The 13,393-nt window shown below is 35.2% G+C and overlaps 1 protein-coding gene across 1 annotated transcript in view; it reads left to right on the top strand.

The window, feature by feature from the left end:
• LOC149419799 (epoxide hydrolase 4-like) overlaps positions 1–13,393 on the top strand; it is a 32,964-nt gene that overhangs the window by 3,633 nt on the left and 15,938 nt on the right. The window contains exon 3 of the mRNA XM_089637308.1: positions 11,950–12,079. Within this exon, the coding sequence (XP_089493434.1) occupies positions 11,950–12,079 (130 nt within the window). The remainder of the gene's footprint in view (positions 1–11,949; positions 12,080–13,393) is intronic.

Raw genomic sequence — 13,393 nt, 5'->3', positions numbered from 1 at the left:
TAAATAACAGAACTATTTGTATTTTTAAATATATTTATTTGAATTTAGAATTTGATTTTGTGAATGAATGAGTGCAAATCTTGGAAGTGAAAATTAACCCACTGTCAAACCAAATATGATTTAAGATTTTAACACTGTCAAACCGATCGAGCTGAAACTCAGCAGTTAGACTCGTTGTCGACATTACATATAATGCCAAAATCAACTTTTGGTGGCAATCACGCATACCCACGCGGACATATATGCATTTCTCTGAAATTGGATGACATTACAGCAGTTAATATACAAAATAAATGTCAGTCCTACCCAATCGGGATTTGGCTCAGTTTTTAGCGCGTTAGACTCCAGTCCCTGGGGAGGAAGTTTCAATGTAAAGTAAAACCAAAAACCTTTAAGATATTTTAAAAGTTCACAGCAATTCAAATTAATTTTTTTAACATGTTGATTTTTTTATAATTTTCTGAACGTGCTTTTTTTCTATCATGGGAATTTTATGTGGTTACTTTTTTCACTTGCTAAACATATAGAGATTATCTTCAAAATAACATTTTTTTATGAGTTTAAAACAAGATTCAAGGGAAGTATGTTATAAATAGGTAGAAATTCGGAATACTGTGTCTTGATGGGTATTGTTCCACCACTGAGAGCTGCTTTGTAAACTTTGTTACATTCATTGTTTATGTTACAATATATTATTATCACTATTGGCATTACTCTATCTTTTCACAAAATCAGAACATTCCATTTTACCAACCTCAAAGTTAATTAAATTCATCAAATTAATTTGAATAATAAGTCATAATATAATTTGATATCTGTCTTTACAATCCAATATAATCCGTTGTTCATGTGTTTTTTACTGAAAAAATAATCAATTATGTGACTCAATAGATTTTTCAGAAAATCATTTATTTATTTTATATTGTGGAAACAAACAGAACATTGGTTATAGTGTAGAAACAATTTACAGATATTAAATATTTCAAGGTGGGTACCTATGGTATGTTTCCTTGTAATGTTTTATATGTGAAAATGTTTATTCAGTAATTACCATTTGACGTGTGCAGTGTATAGGTGTTTGTGTGTATATATGCGCATTGAACAGTTTATATCATTGACATAATACTACTTTTGAATTTGCGCAGTGAATCCGAAAAAATGTTAATGTTCATGCTATCTTCTAAGAAAAATGTTAAATAGTTTCTTTAATTCAAAGTGGTCATAAGTGATTTATGCTTAAATAGAATCGAGATCCAGAATGTTCTTTGCTGAAAATTTAATGTAGAATATATATAAAAATTTAAAAATGTTTTTATGCCATTGTTTTTAACGGACACGTCAGGAACAGTTTTCCGCTAGTAGCGCTGGCCATTACCCCCACCACATTATTTGTGAATACCGCACAAGAGTCCCAACTACTCCAAACCATCTGAAATCAGTGAGACTAAGGCATCCCCAATTGGGGTATGTTTGAGGCTGAAGGTAACGGGAAAGGGAAAGAGATGGGAAGAGGAAGGTGGGAAAGTAACTGGCTCTTCAGATTTGGTTGCCAAAGACGGATATGGCCATTTAAAGCGACAATTCAATTCTGAGTAGTGATCTTTCACCAAGGCGATACTAATAATAATAATAATAATATCTTTATTTAGGAAAGTTTACACATTACAACTATACATACATATTATGGTGTACATTGATTTGTAACTTTTATATTTAAGGTTATAAAATTAACAGAAAAATACAAACATAATATTGTGAAGGTAAAAAGAAAATAAAAGTACAGTTGAGGTTTCTCAAATACCGCCTCACTAGGCTAGCCTGTGTTGAGGCAGAATTTTTCGTGTTAGTTCCTAATACCTCTGAACATACCTATACTTGTATTAAGATGTATTCGCTCAATAATGTGGTGACTTCAATAGCTGCGAATTTGGTTGAATGCACCGGTGAAGGCCCTATTCTTATTTTTTATCCAAATTTTTACATTATCTTTGAAATTTTTTTGTGAATCACATTGTTATATGCTGTCTGGTAGAATGTTGTAGAGTCTTGTCGCAAAGTATTTAAAGTTTCGTTGACCAAACGTAGTATGTGTTATCGGTATTTGTAGTAAGTTTTTGTTGTTGCTTCGAGTACATCGTGTATTTGAACTTTTTTCGTAGTAATTATGTATATTTGAATATAGATGAGTTAGGATAGTTTTTGCATATAGCTGACGAACATCAAACACATTCATAATATTAAAAATTAGATTCGAGTCTGTAATTATAGGTAGCCTTAGAATTATTTTTAAAATTGTTTTCTGAGCCTTTATGATTGGGTCTAGTGCAGATGAAGTGCCGCCTCCCCATGCTATGATACCATACTCAATAATAGATTGGCAAACTGCAAAATAAATCATTTTCAGGTGTTGAAAGCCGAGAAAGTTTCGTATGATTCAGAAAAAGTGCATGGTTTTTCTTATTTTGTTTGCAATTATTTGAGTGTGAATACTGAGAGTATCTTCCACTCTGGAACCTGCTGCAAATTAATTAAATAGAATTAACTTGCGCACAACCTCCGTATTGGAAGTGGAGAGCCTTATCACTAGCCTACACCATGGAGGTATCTTATTACTGTAGGTTCTCTCTTCATATTATAATATGTAATTTTGTTTTTATTAAAAACTAAATGTACCCCTCCACGCATTGCTGTAGCTCAGTCTGTCTGTGCAGATAGAGAAACAATAGCGCATGTTGCTTTTTCGTCTACAGATTGCGCTGTTTAAAAAAAAAAGCATGTTTGTCCAACAGATGGCGCTGTTTTTTTTTAAGAATTGTATGTTTGTCCAACAGATGGCGTTTTTTTTTTAAAAAAAAAGCATGTTTATCCAACAGATGGCATTGTTTTTTAAAAAAAGCATGTTTTTACCTGTCACCGGTAAAAATCTATAAGAATATAAAAACACATGTGTATTAACGCTGTGTCCAAATTTCAAAGCAAACATTTAAGAACTTTCGGAGATTTAAGATTTTGGAGAAATGAACATTTACATTTTTATTTATATAGATAGATGTGTTCAAAACTCAATATCAGTCATATACGAACCATGCAGCAATTATCTATAAAACCATTAAATTGTATTTTTTTTTTTAATTAGTGGCAATTAGGTACGTTTCTAATAATTGAGTCATCAGATTCAATTTAGACAGTCCACAGCTCAAACTAAATCAAAATTAATAATACTTACTCAATTTATTATTTATAATAATAAATTATGTAGGTTTTTAGTCGTCTTGTTGTGTCTAAGAAAAGTTATCAGTTTTAAAGATAAGTAGTGATAACAACCAGGCGGCCTTAATAGTGTAATAAACTATCTATTACTTTGACTTTAAATTAGGAAGTTGGGGACTCACTTCCTGACGTGGTGCAAAATATATTAACATATTATTAATTACAAATAGATTTTAACGAGCTACTTAAATGGTCTCATGATGTAGGACTAATTATTAATGTCAAAAAAACTAAATGCATGTATATAAGATCACCGAGCTTGAAAATGTAGAACTTACCTAAAATAACTGCACATAATTTTGAATGTATACATAAAAAAATAATATTTGCTGCTGTGAAAAAAATGATTTTACAAACGAATACTTTAAATGGGACAAAAGTGTGACCAAAATTTGTAACCAGCTCTGTTTGACAACTATGTTTGGCGAGTAATTTCTATAAATTAAAATTTGTATTGCCTCGATGCACTCTCAAACTAATATATTATTCTATGGTCGAATCAATACTTAGATATGGAATTCGAACTTGGGGACACTCGAGTAATATTAATATTAAATACATTCAAAATTTACAAACTACTATAATTAAAAAAATTGTTAAACCTAGCATTTACAAACAAAGAAACAACTTAAAATTACTGTATGGCTCTGAGGGCCTACTTCCAATTAAAGGGCTTCTCTGGTTTATTATAATTATGGATAATGCGGGAGAAAATGCGTGCAGAAGTCATTGGTGCATAGTCACAAAACAAGATTTACTGAAAAAAAAGTAACAAAAAAAGTTTAAAAAAACCGGGTGAGAGCAGGTGAATGAGTTTGTGTATTTGGGAAGTAAGTTTACGAGATGGAAGGGCTGATAAAGATATTGAAAAGAGGGTTAATGCTGGTAACTCTATTAATGGAGTACCAAACGCGGTTGGCGCCAGCAAAAAATTGTCCAAAGAAGCGAAGTTAGCAGTCCACAATGGAGTGCTGGTACCTACCCTGATGTATGGCAGTGAGCCATGGAACTGGCAGAGGAAGGATGAAAGTATGCTGAATGCTGAAAAATAAGATCCCTGAGGGGTTTGTGTGGTGAAATCATGTATGATTGTGATGAGCATGATTAAAAAGGGACACTCAGACGGTTTGGGCATGTAGAGCAAATAAACGAAGAAACGAGTCGAAGGAGAATATATTTATTTATTTAGTATACGCCCATAAGAGCTTTTACAAACATTTGATAATATGAACATAGCAATTCAGTGAAACAGTAATCAATATTAATATTTGCATTTAAAATTATACAGAACCCATACAGAAGAATGGTATTATGCCAAACTTAATTGTAATTATTACTGAGGTATGTTATTATAACCTTCTTGTTACTATATTCCGTGCAGTTGAACACATCTACAATTTCTGAGAAAACATTGCCAACTGCATGGAATCTAGGTACATGAGAGTATCTAAATTACTCAGTCCTAATTTTTAATTTTTTTAAATTTTTTTTTTTTAAAGATAGACTCAATACAATTCAATTTGTTTATTCCTTTAAAAACATTACAAAATTACATTTTATTTCGTTTTTAAGTACATTTGTAAAATGGTATTACATAATAGTTAGCGGTGTATAAACTATACCAGCATCAATAGAGCTTGCCTTTTAAAGGCAGCTTCACCGATGCTTATGTCGATATCCGAATTAATTCTGTTCAACAGCAAGACTGCTCTCCCCACCGGCATGACCATTGGCAAGTTAGTTCTGCAGGCCGGGAGATAAAACAGTCTATGCTGTCGGTGACGGAGATAACCATCAGGAACATAGAGACTAATACTCTCCATGATAGTCAGATTTTCAAACCATCCACGAATCAGTGTGAAGAAGTGTGATACAATATGCACATCTCTTCTGACCCGTAGATGGTTCATACCGAGCATGCCCAAGAGAAAGTCAGTAGGATAGAGCCACGGGTAGTAGCCATACTCCCTCAGGTAGAGGAATCTCAGAAATTCCCGGGTCACGAATAACCCAACAATGTTTGAAAATCTCCTACTACCACCACAGAAAGCCGAAAATGTTGCTTGTGTTGTGATGGAGGACTTAGCCAGCCGAGGAATCGAACACGCGACGCTCGGGTGAGACCCAAGCGCTATGCCCACTCAACCACTGACCGGTCGTGATTCCTGATATTCTATATATATCTGATATTCTATATATATATGAAATTCTGTATATTATTCTATTTATTATTATATATTTCTATATATTCTAAATATATATATGATATATATGACGCCATATATATACATATATATACAAATATATGACGCCAATGTGAGTGGTAGAAAAACTCAGGGACGCCTGAGAAAGACATGGCATGATCAAGTCAACCAAATACTTGAATCGGGCCATGTCAAGAGTCAGAATAACAGAAGAGTATGTATGCGATGATGTATGAATGTGATTGAGTCAAGAAGTGTGTGCTGAGTTTTTTGGCAGTCTGTCCTCCGCCTACCCCTGCGAAGAAATGACGTGATGGTTAATGGGTTAGTTTAGTCTGGGTGTTTAGTTTTATGAACTTTACGAAAATGGCTTTTTAGCTGTCATAAGTAACTAACCATCATGCCGTTTTGCGACAGGGGTAGGCAGAGAGAATAGATCATCACAAAACGATGTCTTGACACACACTCCTTGTTTCATTTAGATTCATGCAATCATCACATACATAATCTTCTGTTAATCAAGTATTTGATTGACCTGATGGTGCCATATCTTTCTCGGGCGCCCCGATATCTTCTACCATTAACTTTCGCATCATATAAAATAAAAACTAATAAATAATATATGTATGTATTATTTATGCTTCACTAGCTCTGCTTCAAGCACAATTTTTTTTTTTTAATTTGGAGTCGAACCCATGAACTGAAGGTAAGTGTGACAACCTCTAGTTCTGAGAAGATTCCCAATATTTATAAATGTGTTGTTGTAAATCACAGAAGTTATATCTGTTATGAAATAATTACATAGATAGGTACTGTTAAATGATTTTTAATCAGATTTCTTTTTAGAGATTACTGTAATAAAAAATATTGTATTGGGTTAATCTTTTATTATTGCATAAAATTCCTTCATGATGAGCTGCTACAAGTAGCTTGTCATTGGGAGCTTAGTGGAAAAAATAATTAGAGTTCAGGTAGGTACAGATTCCAATAACAAAAGAAAAACACAATCAAAACAAAGGAGATGACAAAAAAAAATTGATTTTAACCACTTGTACGCCAGCATTGCCTGTCAGCAATGTAAAATTTTATTCCTTGAATGCCATCCTTGCCTGCCATGTCTAAACATGCTTCCTTTTCACGGGATTTTGTACCTAAAAAAAATACTCCCAAAATAATTTTTATTTTGCTTGGTAAGAAAATAATATATCCTGTCGTTTTGACTTGCCAACACATTTATTTTATCTGTGAACATGTGCGCCGCCATTCTGGATGCATTATCGACCTTTCTATCCGGCAGGGGTAGGCAGAGAGGACGGACCTCCAAACAACTCGGTCTTGGCACACACTCCTTGCCTGATTCACATTCATACATCGTCTCATACATGCTCTTCTGCTATTCTGTCTCTTGACATGGCCTGACTCAAGTTGATTCCCTTGATCATGCCGTGTCTTTCTCGGGCTTTCCTGACTTCTGCTATTCACATTCGCATCATATATTCTCCTCACACACCTTTCTTCGATCATTCACTCTACATGCCCGAACCATCTAAGCATGCATAAAACAAAAAATATTATTTTTTTTACAAAAACATTATTATCAAAAAACAAGTATAATAAATAAGTCTCATAAAAAAATATACCCCTGGCCAGGGCCAGCCCTCAGCCAAATGGCACTAGTAAAACCCTCAAGGGCGCTGTGTTAGGTGTTAAGTATTATCAGCGCCTTGGCTTCTTAGCTAGTCGGCGCCCGGAGTGGACTGCTTCAATTGCACCTGCAGAGGGCTGGCTCTGCCTCTGGCACATTAGCTAGAGCTAGAGTTCGACACGTGAGACATATTAAATGAGGAGATCAGGACGGAAGTGGCGTAACTCCCAAAATGACGAGCTGAGATAAACATGTTGGAAGTTTATAAATGTGAAGGTGGTTCAAGTAAAAGTTGAAAATTACTTACAGAATTCTCAGTTAATTTTTTTTCCTGACCCCTTCCAATTGCTTTAATTGTGAATTTTTGTTGGTTATGCCACTTTTGCGCTGACCTCATAATATAGGAGGTTAATCAAACTTTTGCGTTTATATCACCACTTGGTTGGAAGTTCGCACTGAATGGTTCAGTTTTGATTGGCAGGACTTTTCGCTCAACTCTTATTTATACATTTTTCTTCCTTGATACTATCATTGCTTAATTTTGTTTCAATTGGGTATTTTTACACCTTTTGTCACGGTGAGAGGTTGCCCGTTCGTCTCACATCACTTTTTCTTTTTTTTTTACATTAATACACAGGAGACCCCGAGGAAAATAATTTCCTTTTCTTTTGGGATGCTGTGTGGAGGGTCTTGAGGTATGAGGGATGGGTAGGAATCTAGGGATCAGTGTGTCCAGGAGTGACGGACGTGTGATCTATTCCTCGCGCTGGGGTGCAAGGCGATGGGTCTGGAGAGACCAACCAGTTGGAGAGGTTAAAGGGTCTCCCCAAACTAGCCTCTCCCGATCCGGCACACCACGCAGCTGGTGAGCAGGCTCTTCCTGAACACGCCTCACCCAATGAACCCGGGCACCCTTGCTAAATCATTAAAAGCAAATCACTTGGTGTGACCTACGTATTGACGTTGAGAGGTGATGGTTATCCAATAAATGGTTCCCGTTAGATATAAGCCCGTTTTCCACTGGGAGATTTGAATTTACTCCAATACAAGTGACAGAATGCATTTGCAATGATTTTTTTTTTTTTTTTTTCATGTTCTCCATAAAACGGTTATACACCAATATATCATGGAGAAGATTACAAATTAAAAAGTTTACACAGGCAGTTTTACTATTTTGTGACATGTGTTAAAAGATAGTTACTGAATTGTCTGTAGGTGACATTGAAAATGTCGATCGCTAATGCAGAATCGTTAAGCAAGTTGAGTCGCTCTGTTTATTGACGCGTTCTGATAGGCTAAGTCCTCGCTTTCGGAGCATATAAGAGTGCATGGGATCTCCCTCGAGTATAATTGTTAGGGACATAAAAGTTAACCTCTTTCAACATAGGCGGATTGTGTATTGTACCAGAGATTAACTTGCGGGCTTCTAATGTATTGAAATCGAGCATTCCTGTTAAGAACAAGGATGGATACAGGAATGGATAGTATGTGTATTCCCTCATATACAGGTAACGCATAAACCTTTTTTGTACTTTTTCTATTTCTAAGATATGGTTTTGTTCAGAAGGGGCCCAAATAATGGAGCTGTATTCCAGTATGCTGCGGACAAGTGCTTCATATGTTCTCCGTATTACAATTCCATTAGTAAATGATCTCGCATTACGAAGAACAAATCCAAGCATTTTGTTGGCGCGGGAGACAATGTTAGATGTGGGATTTGAAAGAGAGATTTGCTTCGAAGATCACCCCAAGGTCACGAATCTCGTTTTTGCGTGTTAAAACTGCAAACTGCATTAGTAATATTTTACTAATTATTATATTAAAAGTAATGTTCGGAATAAAATGGGAAAATCCCAGGAATATTTGCAGTCTTATTTATGCATTGATGATGTTGAATCGAGGTTATTTATTTATCAGCGCCTTGTACAATTGCCTTTAGAGACATTCAAATTTTCATATTGAAAGTCTCATTTAGCAAACTATCACGATAAGGATATGACAAGTGTTCAAAATAATTCTATTTTATACAAAGATTCGCACATGATGGTAGATACTCTCAGTATCGCGTTATGAAAGTCGTGAAAAACCACCATTCGCAATCGAAGCTTTGCTTGAATTGGCTTTAGCCATATTTGGTGACCAGGTATCTCCCCCTTCCTCTTCCCCATTTCCTTCCCCTCTCTATACCGAAATAGCCTAAACTCTTTTCATCACGGCTAAATGAAATTATACAATTTATTTATAATACAACATAACTTTACCGAAATAAGCCAAATTTCAACATGGATAATTTTATTATATTAATATAAATTCGTCAGGGCCCATGTCATCTCAGACCCATGTTAGAGGAGGGAGGTAACACGAAAATCTTTTCACAGTCGAACTGTTGAATTTAAGAATGTTACGTAGAAATGACCCGTTCTCGTGAGATAAATAATGTCAACCAAGCATAAATATTGGGCGCGCTTTTGTCATGCTTTCCGACTATGCACCGGTGCCGAAGGCATATACGATACTAGTTCCTCGGAGCATCTTCCATTAAAATGCCGGTAGAACAAGGACAGTATTTCCACCTGATGGCTGTGCTCTAAAGAATGTAATCCATTTGTTAAGACAGGGGAATTTATCAAACGGACCGCCCGTTTATGCACTGAGTCGAGGGTTTTTTCAAGTGTGTTGTGGCTCCAGACCAGAGGTGGCTGCCAAATTCAACAGTGGTTAAAAGTTTGTAACGGTGATATATTCCAAGTTTGTAGTGATATGTACAAACCTACAGTGCGTGGAAATATATAACAAAAATTATATTTAACCTCTCAGAAAAGGACTTTTATTAACTTTGTGTTCCTTTGCGAACTGTCAAAACGCGAAAATTTTTGTGTTATTCACGAGTTTTGTTAAAAGCTTCATAACTCACGTTTTGGGAAACGTAGCCTCATTCTAAAAAATGTTTTGGAAAGATTATGAAATTCACTATCGTATTGTTTTGTTATACGTAAATATTTGCGTGTCTAAATATACATTTTCTGAAAACGTCAAAAATATGTAAAAATCGCTGACCATTATTTCAAAGCTGTGAAAAATGTACTTTTTTCTGAGTATCATAAAGAAATAACACTTTATATATTGAAGAAATATAATTAAAAACTATTAGTCACCTCAAAATATTGACCGTCCAAACTAAAATATTTTTAATAAATTATTTAAAAACGCAATAAATTATGAACGAACAAGATGACAGATTCAATCGACTCAGATAACGCACCTCTACATTCCATAGATATTCTTGAATGCAGACGCGTAGCATTATTCATTATCGATACTCTGTTTTTTAAATCATGGCAATCCGTATACTAGTGATGGAAATAAATCGATTTTTGTAAAATCTCGCGCGTTTACGTGAAAAGACGTACTAATGTCTTGACCGCTATTATCATATTTACGTCTTTTGACGTTCTAATGTTCCGAGTGGTTAATAGCTGAAACCAGTAATGTGCGTGCCTTTCTCGAGGTTATGAATAGTTTGGAGTAATGTTTTGAGGTTGTTGAAGGTGGAAATACAAAATATTATTAAGAAAAGTATTTGTTTCACTTGATCGCGCCATGTCTTCCTCGGGCACCCCCGACTTCTTGTACCTTTCACTACTGTACACCATATTGTTACTGTTAAAAGAAAATATTATGTTGACTTTAATTTGTCTCCGAATATCATTCCAGTGCAGAAATAATGCCTTAAGTCTACCTCGGGTGGCGTCTCCGACTTTTTCTATCATTCACTATTATATGTTGTAACGTAGATTGTCACCGCATGTATTAATCTTACCGTATTCCGGTGAAGTGATCCACCATAGCTTGCAGCAATCATGGGAATTGAAATGAACACTCTGAATATCAATTGAGATATAATAATATGTTGTATACTTAATTTAAAACTTTAAATACAAGAGCAAGGACTCACATTTAGAAGACAGGGGTGGTTGGCTACTTGAAAGCACAAACGTAATATGAACTTGGCAACGACATTTACTTGTAAAATTATATTAACTAAAACATCTTAAAATAAGACATCACCAAATGAGCGCCAGTCTAGAAACTATTCTAAACAAATTTATGACATGGTGATATCTATAAATTATGTGTCTATTTCATAAGGATTATTAAAATGTCTCACGTGTGTGAATAATCTCCCGACAATCAAGCAGCTCGTCCTCAACGTGTGTTCTCCACCGGCCTCGAAAACCAACTGCCAACTTCTCTGGAACTCAACGCGCAGAACAAATTTTGAAACCTCCGAGTGACAGCCGTAATCCACTGCCAACGCGTGTCTAGAAGTCATACTATGTAAGCGGACGGTTCCTACCGCTGCAATGTATACCACATTGTTATCTACTATTAAAAAAATATTGTCTATAATTCAACCCCGTATATCATTTCAGTCATAGATAATGCGTTAAGCCTTTCTTGAGCGTCCATTTTTTTATCAACTTTAATTTACCAAAAAATAATATTGCACATTATACCTAGTGAAAGGTGAAAGAGATTGTTCCTTTCGGATTCCCAACTGGTCTTCGAGTGACGTCACGAGTTTACAAGCGGCCCAATGCGTTTTCTTTCCGAAAAGTGACTGTATGAGCCAACCTTGTTAAATACATTTTCTACAAACCTTGGGCACTGCCAGTCTAGGAAGTATGATTAAATGCCTTGCAAAAATGACTACATCTGTTATAAGAAATATTGATAAATAAATTCTACACTTTATTGATAGCATTGTTATTTAATGGAATTGTTTATTATTACTAATTATAATTCAAGAAACTCAATTACACATTTCAGGTTCCTGGCGCATGAATGTTCGGAGTTAATAGAGCGACTGGTCATCATATCGTCGCCCCATCCAAATATATTCTGGGACTCTCTCCCGGCCGCCAGTCCCTTCAACGCTACTTGGATGTATACCGCCCAGGTTTGTCACCCTAATGTGATTTTCACCACAGTAATATTTCGTGTTTTAAAACCCCTTGAAATCCATAAATGTATATAATATTAGTTACAACACTAAGCGCTAATAACAAATAAAATGCAAGCTTTCTTACTAAGATATTGCGAGAACAACACCTGAAAGTATGGTTTATATGCAACCGAAACAGCATGGCAACATATTTGCGGTGTTGGTGCCATAAAGAACAGAACCAAACCTAACCCATGGTCTCCCCCACAACGAAATGGAACACCCTTTGAATTTGGATTTTTATAACCCTGACAGTTCTATTTTTATATACCTCTTTGTTGAAACAATATGAAAATATAAAAGTTCTTTCGTCAACACTTCCGTTCCAAAGGGGGTAATACACTTCCCCCAAATGAGAGTTTTGTGCAATTGTTTTTTTTATTTATTTATTTATTTACGGACAAATAGTCCATTAACAACATATTAATTACACGAATAAGTTTTATAAACAGAGATGACAGTGAAAGGAGAGCATATATAAATGAGGAGCGAAGACAATAACAATGACAATAATAATATAAAAGTAAGAATGGGAGATAATAATAAGTCAAAGCATGAAGATGGTTCAAAGGGCATTAGAAATTAGACATTGCGTATTGACTGTCGAAAGTCATTTAGGCATATACCACAAAATTCAATGCTTTGACTTGACAGTGAGTTGACAAGTCTCGACATTCTGGACAAAGGAGAATGGTATCCATAATTGGTAGAATGTTGATTGACGAACAGCAATTCATTATTTCGGAGTCTACGGGAAGGGATGTTGAATTGGATAAGTTGCAACAAAGCAGGTGAGTCTGTAATACCATTGATAATCTTGAATATGCAAATCAGATCAGTGTCCCTTCTACGTTTCTCCAAAGAAGAAATGTTTAAAGTTTGTTCAACTTCATCATATGAGTACTCTCCTCTTTCAAGACCCAACCTCCAAGCGATTCCTCGTAGGAAGCGATGTTGTACGGATTCTATGTGACAGATGTGGACAGCATAGAAAGGAGACCAAATAACACTAGCGTATTCAAGGTGAGGGCGAACTAACGAGCAGTAAAGAGTTTTAAAGGTACTTATATGTTTAAAGTCAGAGGTTATTCTATGAACGAAGCCAAGTAGTTTAAGTGATTTGTTAACAATGTTGTTAATGTGCTCACGGAAAGAAAGTTTGCAGTCTAGAGTGACCCCAAGATCCTTGATAGATGTTACAGTAGATAAACAAACATTGTTTAACTTATAATCAAACTGAATAGGTTTTTTGGTTCTATAAAAGGACAA

This window comes from Hesperophylax consimilis, chromosome 11, assembly GCF_061612785.1.
Source record: "Hesperophylax consimilis isolate HC1 chromosome 11, BYU_Hcon_1.0, whole genome shotgun sequence".
Taxonomy (NCBI): domain Eukaryota; kingdom Metazoa; phylum Arthropoda; class Insecta; order Trichoptera; family Limnephilidae; genus Hesperophylax; species Hesperophylax consimilis.
This window is presented reverse-complemented; position numbering and strand designations above follow the sequence as displayed.